This window comes from Sycon ciliatum, chromosome 1 (genome assembly GCF_964019385.1).
Source record: "Sycon ciliatum chromosome 1, ocSycCili1.1, whole genome shotgun sequence".
Taxonomy (NCBI): domain Eukaryota; kingdom Metazoa; phylum Porifera; class Calcarea; order Leucosolenida; family Sycettidae; genus Sycon; species Sycon ciliatum.
In genome coordinates this window covers 170604-185486 of record NC_088643.1, presented here as the reverse complement: position 1 = coordinate 185486, position 14883 = coordinate 170604, and the positions used below count along the sequence as shown (strand labels likewise).

The 14883-nt window shown below is 46.3% G+C and overlaps 1 protein-coding gene across 1 annotated transcript in view; it reads left to right on the top strand.

Annotated features, from left to right (window-relative positions):
- The first annotated feature begins 2288 nt into the window (after positions 1 to 2288).
- LOC135809439 (Golgi apparatus protein 1-like) overlaps positions 2289 to 14883 on the top strand; it is a 42423-nt gene continuing 29828 nt past the window's right edge. Inside the window, exons 1-7 of the mRNA XM_065322792.1 lie at positions 2289 to 3410; positions 6311 to 6412; positions 8622 to 8828; positions 9392 to 9664; positions 9856 to 9906; positions 13915 to 14050; positions 14403 to 14641. Coding sequence (XP_065178864.1) covers positions 2469 to 3410; positions 6311 to 6412; positions 8622 to 8828; positions 9392 to 9664; positions 9856 to 9906; positions 13915 to 14050; positions 14403 to 14641 — 1950 coding nt within the window. The 5' untranslated portion in view covers positions 2289 to 2468. The remainder of the gene's footprint in view (positions 3411 to 6310; positions 6413 to 8621; positions 8829 to 9391; positions 9665 to 9855; positions 9907 to 13914; positions 14051 to 14402; positions 14642 to 14883) is intronic.

The window sequence follows — 14883 nt, the reverse complement described above, 5'->3', positions numbered from 1 at the left end:
TCAGCCCGGGGCAGCACACTACAGTCGTAGTGTATTAAATTTTGCTGCATACTCACAACGGGCTGGCGTGTGCTTAGCGCATATAAACTCACTACGGGCTGGCGACCAGCCCGGCCTTGCATATGTAAACACCCTTGGCGGGCTGGCCCGCTTGCTCCAGCCCGGTCTGAAGTTCCACATATAATAGGCCCCTAACTAACTAATAGTTATTACTAGACTACAGTCCATTCAGAAAAAGATGGGCCCTGGCTCTGGCGAGCTCCCGTATTTGGCGATTTTTCGTGATTTCATTGTACACAGTGCAGTGCTGCGAAATTTGATCTTTGAAAAAGAGTCCAAAAAGGGTACCTGAACTGGGGTTCGAACCCCACAATGCACTGTTGCAGGCAGGGTCAAACGGCCTGGATTTTGATGGTTTTTTCCAATTCAATGCTTCTGGGGCAAAACCTGGCCGATATCCAATTCTTGTTATGGCTTGCTTTTTGGACAAATAGACTTCAGAAACATAATTGGAAGAGGATTCCATAGGGGATTGCAGAAAAAAATTCTAAAAAAACTCAAAGTTTGACCCATTTATGGCCAAAAGCTAGAAGTCCATCTTTTTCTGAATGGACTGTAGATTGAGATGTCGAGACGATCGTACGAGAGTGTAGTAAGTTAGTTGAAACCAGGGAGTAGTACAGTATTGTACTACTCCCTGGTTGAGACGAAGGTTTTTGACAAACTGCTATTAAACACGTGTCACCATTTTTTTTGTAGATGGTACCGCGTACCGGTAGCTAGCTAGGTCTACGAAGACAAGTCATACCGGTAGTACAGTCATTTGCGTTGTAGAGCCGCTCATGCTCAGCTCACGCATAGCAGCTCAGCTCAGGCATGCAACTCATAGTTACTGTCATCTTCACTTCAGCTACACTTGCACAAGGCAGACTATGTCCGAGCAAGAGTACTGAGTAGGTCTAGGATTGTTAAGTTTATATCTGTTAATAATTATTGTTATACGCACATCAGTAGGCGCTAGGCATGCTTCGTCAACCGTAGTAGTACTCGACCGCTCTTTTCAATGACTTTTTTATGTTCTTGCCTTTCCTTTTCCACCCGAACTATTAAACTAATTACTTACATGTACTTCTCTTTGATTTTTTTTTTTTTTTTTTTTTTTTTTTAAAGTCGTATACCCCCCTCTTTTTTTTACAGTATACTAGTAATCAATCAGTAAAATCCAAAGAAACCGCTAGAAGCAGTATGCGTAGTAGTCTACGGCCAAGATACCAGAAACCGTATCAAACTCAGCACGGGGTTCGAGGTACTAAAAAGATTACCAAATTAACTTCTCTTTGATTTCCCCTTCTCCCTCTAATAGTACTGGCTCTACAGCTTGTACTGACTCTGTTGCTCTGTTCAGTTCTTGTGCCTTTTTGACTCTTTGAGGGTCTGATCCGCTGCTGAATAAACCAGCGACACATGACAGCTACAACAGACTTGTTTACAGACTGTACTACAGGTCTACTCTCCATATAACGTAATGTCTGGGACCACGCACAAATTATGTTATATCGAGAGTTATGTTATGTAGAAAACCGTGTGTAAAATACAAGATGTACCTCAAAATGAAGGGTGTTACAAGGCAGGTTCAACCGTGCAAACATATACACACTGTACCACCATCGACATCAGATACCATCAATGCCGCGGAATATATGCACAATAGGACTAAACTGGCTAGCTACGGCTACAGCTTGATCGTACCGCGCACGTGAATCTACGTTGTATCGAGAGTGCGCACGTCGGGGACCGCGCCACAGGGTGCGTTATGCCGAGGTTTACGTTATGTAGGACTAAACTGCCTAGCTAGCTACCGCTTGATCGTACCGTGCACGTGAATTTATGTTGTATCGAGAGTGAGCACTTCGGGGACCGTCGTAGCATGTGTTGTGTCGAGGTTTATGTTATGTAGGATTATGTTGTGTAGAACAAAATTTGTATGGGAGTGATGCTGTTTCGGCACGGGATTTGATTTTTTTACTTACTAGCGAGGTTTATGTACAAGTGAGAGTTGTTATATCGAGAGCAGACCTGTATACGGACGTCGGTAGTATGTAGTCTATGCACGCACGATGCACACGTAGAGTTACGTAGATATGTATGCATGCATGCATCACACATTTTCATGTTTATTATTGTTTTTATTTTTTTATACAGTACATGTACAATACAAACACGGAAAATCTGGAACAGAGTCATATGCAGCATGCACTGGATGCAAGAAACCAAGATCTACACCTTGCACCTACAGCTAGTTGTACCTGAACAGTCAGTGCAGTGGGCACATGGCAGGAATTTGGACAGCGTCCTTTCGTGTGGTTATCGGACGCGCTCCTTGTTCAATGAAAGATTTGTGCATTGTTCCCAATGCTCGCTTCACTGTGAGATTTTAATTCGGAGGCTTCGTCCGCTCCTGGGTCGCGATGATGGGCAAATCAAGTCATTTTAGCCTTTGTGTGGTCATCACCCTAACTGTTCTCTCATGCTCTGTGTTTGCTGATGACGAAGAGCCAGACAACCAGGCTGGTGTACGACAGCAGGTGCGACATGGTCAGCAACGAGGCGCCATGGGAATAAATCGCAATGCCGGAGCAGCAGGCAACCCACGGCGATTTGTCGGGGGTAATAATGGGCAATTTCCTGCACAACAACGTGCACCTGGGCTGAGAAACGCCAATCCTATGGGGATGAATAGAGCTGCAGGTGTGCCACAGGGACAAAGGTTTAATGCCCCAGTGCAGAATGTGCAGGAGGGGGACGACCGACCTGGCCAATTCCAGAATCCTGGCAGACAAGCAGCTGGTCAGAGTTTCGGTGGTGTGCGGCGTATGCCTGGCAATGGCGTTGACGAGGAAGACGACGGCGAAATGCGAATGCAGCGCAGGAGGCCACAGCCGGGGCGCGTCATGATGAAGAGTGGTGCGGAGCGGCGCGGGCAGCTTCCACGCCAGCCACAGCCGATTCCACGCCAGCAGCGCCCCGGTGGTAAGCAACAGCAGCCAGTCCAGCGTATGCAGCAACTGCGACAACAACAACAGCAGCAGCAGCAACAGGATCAAGGTCGCGAGCCTGCGGATGACAGAGAGCAGGGACAAGAGAGTGAGAATGGCGAGGAGAAACAGCAGCAGCAGGGGAACGACTATCGCGTAGATTCAGTGGAACGGCCAGCAGTGCAGGCGCAGCACCCTGCACCCGGTGCAGGTGGTGCCGCTGGGCCAGTGGCTACCACCGGAGCTCCAACAAGTGTGCTGGCGCAGGACCCGGAGTGCCACAAGTACGTCACTTCCTTCTGCCCGCACATCACCGCCGACTCGCAGAGCAAAGGCAACTTCCGCGTCCTCTTCTGTCTTCAGCAGCATGCCGACGTGAGTATAGGGGATGCTGTGTGTGTGTGTGTGTGTGTGTGTGTGTGTGTGTGTGTGTGTGTATGTGTGTGTGTGTGTGTGTGTGTGTGTGTGTGTGTGTGCGCGATGGCCTATCTGTACACCTGCTTGCATTCAGATACTGCTTTTATGCACACTGCATGGGATTGGACAGTGGGCTGATACGTGTACACTCATATCTCTTATACCGTAAAACATGTTATTTTCGGTGTAACTTTAATTTCAGTGATTTCGGTAGAGAAACCAGGCACCTAAATTTAAATTACACCTAAAAGGCACTAGCGTATGCACTGTATGCGAGGGGACGCTGGTCACCTAATTCTACATTACACCTGAAACCGGGCAGGTCTCTGGCACCGAAATTTTAGTGCACCTAAAATTACATGTTTTACAGTATCCGGGCAGTCTGGGACCGGGCAGTCTGGGACCGGGGGGGGGGGGGGGGGGGGGGCACTGCCCATAACTTGGAAATGTCCGTAACTCTGATTCACCAAACATGTAACATGTTATCCGTAGTTTGTGTCCAACACTAACAGTTATAAGCAAGGTGTTGTGTAGTCAGAAAGTGCAACAGCTAGCACAATACTGACTGATGTGATACTGACTTTCAACCACCTGATGTTAAGCTCCATCACGTCTTGGATGCGCAAACCAACAGCCTTCCAACTGGGAAGGTTCTAAGTTATGAAATAACACGAGAAACTACGGCTAACATGTAAAAAAATTATCTTTCTTTTAAATTTAATCCTTGGCTCTCCATCCCAGTCTTACTCTGAATCGCGTACGTTTTAATAGGGAAGGGCCAGGGATCTGGGATATGACGTCACTATTTCAACAAACAGTGAACTTCGAATTACACTTTGCAAACTTCGAATTATCAGCACAAGTCCTACACATTTTCTATGTAAGTGGAATCCGTGGGACTTCTAATTGACCGGACATGTCCAGTTCGGGGTTCGAATTATCAGAAATTGTTATGTGGGAATGGCGTTGATAGAAATCGGTCCTGGAAAAACTTCTAATTAAGCGGTATGTTCGAATTAGGCCATATTCGAATTATCAGGATTCCACCTGTATTTCCACGAAACCTCACGCACACGGTGCCAGGTCGACGGAGGTGCCTGTAACCATGGTAACTTGGAGGTACTGATAAGAGAGATATGAGTGCAGCACTATGGATACGCAAGATAGAACATTTAAACGTTCACTTGTGATAATTATGTTCATTGCGCAATGCCATAGTTTGTATGCTGAACACCCTGGCCAACACCCTGGCCAACCACCCATGGCGTGGCCGTGCATGGTTGTGCGGGGTGTTGGCCAGTGTAGCACGGATCCCAGCATACTCGCATGCATTACTCGTACCAACAGTCCATAATCCCCCAGAGTGCACAACCGGGATGGGGTTGTGGGACGGTGTCATCCGTGGTGTACGTCATTTTTTGGGTCGGACTTGCGTCATTCCGTCGACGCGGTCCAGACCCAAACACACTTCCCCTCCTCATGGTGTCACACTATGATGTGCAACACGGATTTCGCCGTCCCAGATCTGATCAGTGAAGTTGCCCCCTCTAGGGGGGGGGGGGGGGGTTATGAACTCTTGCTCATACCCTCCATACTTGACAAAGTGCAGGGGGCTTATTCTGGTGAGCTTCGGTAGATGTTAAAACAAATTTAAATATATTTTTACATATTTACAGCTGCTGAAAATGGTCTCCAGCATGTACGTCCAGGACAATGTGTGAGTTGAAAAAGTCAAATTGCTGCCAACACGGCCATAAGGCCACACGTTTTTATTTCTATGTTTCTCGTCACCCGCGCGCATACGATTCAGGAGTCTGGAGGGAAAAAAGAAAAAAACTGTGCTGCACTGACTGTGCATGTGGGGACCAGCACACTCATGCACACATGTACACAATGTGGCCTGGCCTGCGCGACACATGATGCGAGGTCGCCATTTTTTGTGCGCAATCTACAGTTGTGGCAAGTGAAATCCGACACTTGGCATAAGGGACTGCACCGTGCATCCTGCAGCCTCTGCAGCCCTGCATACGTACAGTACATGTGCTGCATACAACTTTATCACAGTCAAGGTTCAAAAGGTGCTGGCAAAAATGAATGGGGGGATACCAATACTCCTTATGTGTACCATGTTTGTGATTTGTGTGTATCCAAGCTGTGACCCTTCGACCTGTTTGGGATGCATACGGCTCTATAGTACAAATTTGGTGCAGTGCATTACATCATTGATGTCCATTTGAGGCGCTGTCCCCTATGGCAAGTGTCGGATTTCACTTGCCACAACTGTAGCTGCACATGCACAGATTGTGACAGAAGCTCCTACCACATACTAGTTGCTAACTACGGATGCTATTTTGCATGGTGTATTGGTGGATTTTAGTGTGAACAAAGGTCTAATAATTTTTTTTATTTTTCGGTCATTTTTTATTTTTTTCCACCTCTCGCATCCGTTTTTAGATTTTCAGGTGACGAGAAACATAGAAATAAAAACGTGTGGCCTAACGGGGTTTATGCATAATAGTCCCGCCGTTTGATCTTGAGGGGCAAGTCCACTTACGCTAGAACGGTACACACTGTGATACCAGTACTGCATCAAAGGTCATAAACTGTGTACGATCATACCCACACATGTACTACAACTGGCTGTACCTGCCGAATATGGGACAAGTTGCCCCTAGCCCCTCAGGAAGGTGGCGGCCATGTTTTATGCATAAACCCCATTGTTTCACTGGGTGTTGTTTTAGCGTCAAGTTGATTTTTTATGGTTTTTCCCAGACTGATGTGATGTCGTGTGTTTTTACGATCATGTCGTGTGTTTTGACGATCATGTCGTGTGCTGTATTGACTGCTGGTGTTTGCAGAGGTTATCGAGTGGCTGCCACAAAGTGCTCTGGAACTATAAACTAAGCATGACCAAGACTTGGAAGATCGATGGCGCTCTGGGACAGCTCTGTGGGGAAGAAGTAAGTTGTTGTTGCTTCTTGGTTTGTTGCACCAATCGCACAGGCAGTGTCGCCTTCTTTCTCTTCTGAACAATCCAACCCAGTTCCAAAGATCATGATGAAGGAGGAGGAGGAGAGAGAGAGAGAGCCTTAGGAACATTGGTAGTATGATTACCTAAAAGCATTGCTTCTCTCTCTCTCTCTCTCTCTCTCTCTCTCTCTCTCTCTCTCTCTCTCTCTCTCTCTCTCTCTCTCTCTCTCTCTCTCTCTCTCTCTCTCTCTCTCTCTCTCTTTTTCTTCTCCATCTGCGCATAAAATCTAGACTGACAACCTGCTTGTTAAATCATGCACCTGCTTTCAGGCGTAAAAACCCTGTTGTAGAGGTCTCAGTCCTCATTTGTTAGACTTACCTGTCTTTATAAATGTAACTTACTCTCTCTCCGCCCCCCGCCCTGCCCAAACCCCCACCCCCCCACTCCCCTTCCCTAACACACATAAACACATACTTGAAAGATAAGATCTCTCCCGTAAGTTACTAGAGCAATGATGGACGGGTGTTTGATGGCAGAGGTCGTTGAACTTAGTGCCTGCAAAGTGGAAAAATTGCCAATTGCTAAAAACGTTCCACTTGTTACGCTTTTAACTCTTACAGTACGAGGTGAATTGCTATTTCTGGACATTGTACATTTCTGGACATTTCGAGTAAAATAATTTTTCGTCGCATGTAGAGTCAAGTCACTCGAGTTGATGAAGTTTTTTTCTTGTTGTAGTTGACAGCTTGGCTGTTGTAGTTTCTCCTCGTGTCGGTGCCTTGTTGATAGCCTTTGCTTGTGCGGCATTTCAACGAGTTTTGTGGAACGATGTTGCTCGAGAATTTTGAATTTTGAGCAAAATAAGAAGTAATGGACGAATCGTTGGCATCCCCATGTGCACTCCACTTCAGACACTGTACAGTCTTGGACCTGTTGGCTGGAAGTGTGAAGAGGCCAACTGCAGTCCACCAATAGAAAAACATAACGAAAGTGGAGCAGTATAGGATGCCTATTGACGCTATTTTATCTTCATGTTCAGAATTCGAAATTTAGGCCAAAATATCCGCCTGTCAAAAACGCCCTGCTATCAAGTCTCTGGGATCACAGCATGAGCAATTGTCACATATTTGGAAAGATGAAGGATTAGACCATACAATAAATACGAAAAGACATGAAAAATGTAAAACACACAGCCAGTGGGGCTCTATTTTACTTTTATGTCCTGAAATTGCTGTTCACCTCGTACTGTAATGGCCTCAAGCGAAGGTCCCCGGTTTGCGTCCTGGTGGTGACAGTGAACTTTTTCTTCGAACTTTCCCCCTCAAGCAAATGAGTAACGTAATGTTGCCTATTAAAGGGGAAGTTAAGGCAAAATCAAAATTTCACCAGTTGTAGTCTTCGGGGTGCTGAGTCGAATGGTCTTGGTCCGAGAAAGCTGAGACGCTCCCTTCCTACTTGAATCCCAATCGAACTCGCGCACTTCCACCGAAACTGGGTGACTGCGCCCTACTAGATGGGGATTTGTATGCAAAATGTTTTTAAAAGCGCCATGCCGTTCTTATAAAAGCACGGATGACCGCGATTGGCCCATATGTTGTCGTCTTTTGGACGCTGAGTCGGCTGGTTTTGGTCCGAAAAGGCTGCGATGCAGCGTTCCTCCTTTATTCCCAATCGAACATGGTTGAACAAGCGGTCACGTGCTCCTGGGTGCCCAAATCACCTGGTCACCACGCCAGCAGGCGGACAACTTTCACACCAAGGTTCAACTCGAGTGACAGGAGTGCACCCAAAAAAGGTCAAACAGGCTAGTAAGTTGTACCCTGCAGGCACGGTGACCAGGTGACTGGTGTACGCAGGAGCACGTGACCGCTTGTTCAACCATGTTCGATTGGCTTATTCCTGTAAAAGCCGATATCAGTGCTAGGCTTCTATTCAAGTCAGGCTTCTATTCAAACCAGGTATTTCTTTGTATGTCAACACTAAAACCAGGCTAATGTGCCGCCATTATTTATTATTGATACACGATGCATAAGCCAGCAGACAGGTGCTTGACGAATGTTGTGTACGTACTGCATGGAGAGACCTGCTCAAAGATGTGTTTGTGTGTGTGCGCGCGCGCGCGCGTGTGTGTGTGTGTGTGTGTGTGTGCGTGTGCGCTTGCCTTTGTATGCACGTATTGTCCCGTTTTCTGCATGCAGATGAAGAATTACTGCGGGGATCAGAAGGACCGAGCTCTGTACTGCCTGTCGGAAAACCTGCGCAAGCACACGTCTGAATACCGTGCCGTGTGCAAGCATTTGCTACGCCAAGCTAAGATGATTGTGTTCAGCGACTATCGGCTTGTGGAGGGCGTTGTTACGAACTGCTCCGGCGACATCACCAAATTCAGTTGTGAACGCATTGCTGTAAGTTATGGTGTGGTGGCAGTTGCCGAAAGAGCATTGGCAATATTTTGAATATTAATGTTCGGATTTGTTCAATGTGGCTCTAGCTCAGGAGTTTTTGAGTAGGAAATTTCAAATTCGAAGTTTAAAATACATGTACGCTCCACTCTTCCGGATTTCCTTGTCTGGATTGTTCCACCAAGTGGACTATTATCCTATTTGTAGTCATGTCATGTGCCACACTTGACTGTACTATGTCTGTATGGTGTTACTGAGCTAGAGTTGCTTTGGCTGTGGTGTGTGCGTGTATGTGTATGTGTGTTTGTGTGCGTGTGTGTGTGTGTGTGTGTGTGTGTGTGTGTGCGTGTGTTTGTGTGTATGTGTGCGTGTGTGTGCGTGTGTGTGTGTGTGTGTGTGCGTGTGTGTGTGTGTGTCCCTCTCTCTCTGTGTCTCTGTGTCTCTCTCTGTCTCTCTCTCTCTGTCTCTGTCTCTCTCTCTCTCTCTCTCTCTCTCTCTCTCTCTCTCTCTCTCTCTCCATATGTGTATGTCTGTGTGTATATATGTCTGTGTGTTTGTACACACAGCCGGTAGAGCGAGACAACGACGTAGCGACAGTCAACAGCCAGGGAAAAGTGCTGGAATGCCTGGAGAATCACATCAAGGACCTCACCCCGGCGTGTCGCGGTCGCCTACTCAAGAAAGAGGAGCAATCTAACTGGGCTGAGTTGGATCGCCCTCTCTTCCATCACTGCACCAACGAACGGCAAACACTCTGTGCCACGGTGGAGATGAACAAGCCAGGGAACATGTTTACTTGTCTGGAACTCCATCAGCACGATCCATCCGTGTCGCAAAAGGTACGGTTGTGTGTAAGCCAACCCAGTGCTCAATATGGCAATGGGCAGAGCTTCCTTATGAAGATGGTTAGAATTTGTTTGCTTGTTGTTGTTGTTGTTGTTGCTTCTGATGTTGCTTCTCATGATGTTGATTCTCATGATGGTTTGTTGGTTGGTGTTGGTTTGTTGGTTGCTGGCGTTTGCCCATCCAGTGCCTGGCTCAAATCAAGAGAAGGTCTCGTCTCATTGCGATGGACTTTGAGGTAAACACCTACATTTGTATCACAATACATGAAGTACTGTAATTTCACAAATTTTCGGCGTACTTTTATTTTCGGTACTTTCGGTGCATCTGTTTCATACCTAAAATTTCAATACACCAAACAAACACTAAGGGAGCATCTCATAAGTTCGCACTTTTTTTGTAAACGTAACGCATTTCGAATAGACTTTACCCTCCTACCTCCCCCCACTATTTGAAAGTCTTATCGCACATTTTCAGTGTAAATCTACTGTACTGTACATGCCATGGTATGCACAATCATGTACAATGTTCATGTACATGTACATGGACGCTAGTGTCGAAGTGAATGACATACAGTAGTACCACATCTACTGAGTACAAGTAAGTATTAGTTACAGTCTTAGTTCAATCAATGACATGTACACACACATAAACAGAGTTACTCCACAACGACTGTACTGTCAAAGCTGGCCAGGTGGCAGGTACACGGTTTGATCAGGCTGGTGTGACATTTGACACCTCTGAGTAGCCTGCATGCGTAGTGCAAGGGTTAGATCTACACCTAAAACACACCCGTACCCTGCTGTCTGAAGCGGTCTAGCACAAGCTCAGCACTGTATTGCACACATCCAGAAAATGTGCGAACGGTCATTTTTCTATCCGAAATGGGCGCTACCCCCCTACCCCCGTTTCGAAATGCGTTACGTTTAGAAACAAAATGCGAACTTATGAGATGCTCCCTAACACACATAAGGGCGCGTTCAGACTACCGTGAATCCCGTCAAACCGTGAATGCCGATAAACCGTGAATGACATTCACACTACCGACAACAAACTAACGTTACCGTGAAGTTTTCAGCTCTCACCGCGGCACTGGCAAGGGATTTTCCCTTTTTTCCCAGCGCGCATGCAGCCTGAGCACTTTTTTACTGCCGGTAAAAAGTTTACTGCCACAGCAGCCGCGGCAGTAAAACTTTTCCACCGGTAACGTGCCAGTAACGTCACGTGATCAAATCACCTTGGTGACTTTCCCATTCCGTCACTTTTTATCGGTAGTCTGAACGCGCCCTAATCCAATAGGGAACTGCTTCTCTGTGCAAGGACCTAAAATTTCTGTTCGCCTAACCTGGCATTTTGCCCTCATGCCGAAAATATTGAGCGCCTAAAATTTCTGAAATTAGAATACAGTCACATCTACCGTTAGCGACCTCAGCTGTAGGCGACCATCTACCGTTAGCGACCTCTGCTGTAGGCGACCATCTACCGTTAGCGACCTCTGCTGTAGGCGACCACCGTTAGCGACCTCTGCTGTAGGCGACCATCTACCGTTAGCGACCTCTGCTGTAGGCGACCATCTACTGTTAGCGACCTCTGCTGTAGGCGACCATCTACCGTTAGCGACCTCTGCTGTAGGCGACCATCTACCGTTAGCGACCGATTTTCCGTGCACCGACGGTTTCACATACAAATTGATCTGTCCAGAGCGACCATCTGCTGTGCGCGACCAGCGACCGCGATTTCATGCACGGTGGCTGCATTCAAATCTGCTGTAAGCGACCGCGACCCAGGTTCAGTCAGTTGCGAAACTGTACTTGCCAGTGCGCTGTCAACTGCAAGGTGTGAAAATGCGCTGTCTTGCAAGTGCGATCGACTGGCTCTGGCACCGCTATATTCTATTGAATATCCAATAAAATGATTTTGAAAAATCACATTATTCTCGTCGATTTGAGTACATGGAAGCATTATGCATGCCCGGTATGCCGGATTTACCATACATCTGCCGTAAGAGACCATCTGCCGTAAGAGACCGCTTTTTCTTGCACCAAGGGGCGGTCGCTTACGACAGGTTTGACTGTACTAGCAACTTACCCCATTGCGCATTGCCAAATATGGAAGGTATGAGTAATGCACGTGAGTACGCTGGGATCAGCAATGCACTGTTCAACACTCCACACAACCATGCATAGGTGTGGCTGTGTGGGGTGTTTTGTGAGTACGCTGGGATCAGCAATGCACTGTTCAACACCCCAGACGACCATGCATAGGTGTGGCTGTGTGGGGTGTTTTGTGAGTACGCTGGGATCAGCAATGCGCTGTTCAACACCCCAGACGACCATGCATAGGTGTAGCTGTGTGGGGTGTTACGTGAGTACGCTGGGATCAGCAATGCACTGTTCAACACCCCAGGTGACCATGGTATTGGTGCACCACCACACTTCTTATACTTTCTTTCTACGCCATGGCTGGCAAACACACCCTCCTCATTTATATTGGTACTGATTCATCTTTAGCCACGGGAAGGTGTAATAATAATAATAATAATAATGCCCAAAAAGAAATAATAATAATAATAATAATAATAATAATTAATAAGATAAAGACTGATGTTTCCTTTGTTACTACTCCCTTCATTGGTTGATGTATTTTGCCTGTCGCTGCAAATTCTTTATTATTGTTTTGATGTTGGAGTTCGGATTGAGTTTCTTTCCTTTCTTCCTCTTCCTTCAACTAGTTCTTGTCCCTTTGGTTTTTAGGTTTTATTTATTTATTTATTTTTGTTTTTGTTTTTTCACTTTCTTTTTTGCTGTCCCACCCATGGAAATATTTCCCGGTGGGTCTGGCTTATCGCCTTCGAAAGAAGTGAATAAAGGAGAAATAATAATAACTGGTGCTGTACTTCATGCCTCCTTTCGAGCTTTCTTTTTCTGCTTTGGGAGTGAATAAAGTCGTCATAATAATAATAATAATAATAATAATGCGCAGGTGGCTGTGATGGGGTGTTTTTTGGTACAAATGACGTCATTGTGCCATGGGCTTATAATCTCAGGCTATAAACCATCTGCCACCCTGGTATCACAGGCATGGTGGTGGCCTGGCACATGCGAAACTTCCTAAGCTGGTTGTGTTTCTCAACGCAATTGTATAGCCGGTGGTAACGCGGACGTGCAAACTTTACTTTATAAACCATACCGTATGACATGTTCTTATAAACGAGTCGCAAATTAAAACCATTGTCCCAAATCCATAATATTATGGGTTCGCTAGAAGATACGTTAACGATCTTGCAGTCTTCAGGCATATCTGCACATAACACATATGATTATGAGGCATTGCAGCCTAAACAGAACTTATGACAGTGAATAAGACCACACAACCTCGAGTATAGCCCCCGTCTTCTGGTGATTGCTTTTCAGCATGAAACTCGTGACTAGAGACATTAAATAACTTTTTGTTCCACCGGATTTGCGCTTATAGTGAAGAAATGTCACTCGTTGAAACTTTAGATTTACTTCCTCGTTATATTATTTACATGTCTTCCAGTACTTGCCTGCGTGTGTTTGTTTTGAGCTGGATGATACCAGCTACAGTACATTTCAAAACTATAGACGCGTACCTAGGCAAAAACCGTTATGCCAGCATCTACACCACATAAAATCTGTGATCACTTTGTGCATAATTTTTTCCAAATTGGGCGTCTGTTATCCAATCGTTTAGAAACTCTAATTATGAGAGTAATTGTGCAGCGGACCTGAGCAATATTCCGAAAACTATTCTCAAAAAGTTCCAGCCAAATTTCAAATATTTCAAAAAAAACACTGCGCGTCTATAGTTTTGAAATGGACTGTAGAGAGCCACATGCACAGGCTGTACTTCAATCTCATGACCACACAGTACAGGCATGCAGGGCAGTGTCTATGCCAGTTTTAGGTCACAATTTGAGCGAAGAGTACAACAGTGTAAACGGTATCAGTTGACAAGTTTTTGTAGCCGTGAAATAGCGCCGCAGGGAAAATGGCAGCGAATGTCCAATACGCAAACGGTTTCACGTTTACAGCAAGTGAACGTATGCATTCTCTCTCTCTCTCTCTCTCTCTCTCTCTCTCTCTCTCTCTCTCTCTCTCTCTCTCTCTCTCTCTCTCTCTCTCTCTCTCTCTCTCTCTGTCTCTCTCTCTCTCTCTCTCTCTCTCTCTCTCTCTCTCTCTCTCTCTCTCTCTCTCTCACGCACTCTCTCTCTCTCTCTCTCCAGGTGGCCAATTCTCTTGTCCGGGAGTGTGCTCAAGACTTGACGCGCTTGCATTGTCACCAGCAATCCTCATCTAGTGCCGGTTTCATGCGTCTCTTTAGTGTCTTGAGGTGTCTTTCAGATGGTAACACTGATGAAGGTGTGTGTCTGTCTATGTCTGTTGTGTGGCACCTGTTGTGTTCCACTGCTGGAATTGCATGCTGTTATTTGTTATTGTTGTGTTTAGCAACTCAAACTGGAGAATTTTTTCTGATTCTGGCACTTTTTACTGTTGCAGTGGTAGTTGTGGAAGTAGTAGTTTTTATCTTTACTCGTGCGGCGCAACACACTATTGCCTTTTGGTTGCTGGTGTGTGTGTGTGTGTGTGTGTGTGTGTGTGTGTGTGTATGTATGTATGTGTGTTTGTGTGTGTGTGTGTGTGTGTGTGTGTGTGTGTGTGTGTTTGTCCGTGCGCGTACTTACACCCATGGCCGCATGCTGATGTTGTACAGGCGGTCAGAAGCTGAAGGACTCGTGCCTCGGCAAAGTGCGCTTCATGCGCCAGCGTCTGATGGGAGACAAGGAGCTGAGCCCGGAACTGGTGGAGAAATGTAAGGACATGGTCGATGGACCGTGTGCACCCGGTCGCTTTGGCGAGAATGCCGGTAAAGGAGTTGTCGTGAGCTGCTTGATCGAGGCCGTTGCCAATAAGAGCCAGGACGCTGCGCTCAATGACCAGTGCTCACAGGAGGTAAGGCTGCCATCTCCTTGCGTCCCCATCTCTCTAGCTACGCTGACTTCTCGAACGTTTGACGGCTGTATTCTTGTAGATAAAACAAAGGACAACATGTTGCGAGTTCCGTCTAACAGTCACCAGTGTAACCAGGTCATAACTATGCAGTTGGGTAGTGCGACAACAAGGCATGAATAACTATGCAGTTGGGTAGTGTGGCAACAAGGCATGAATAACTATGCAGTTGGGTAGTGTGACAA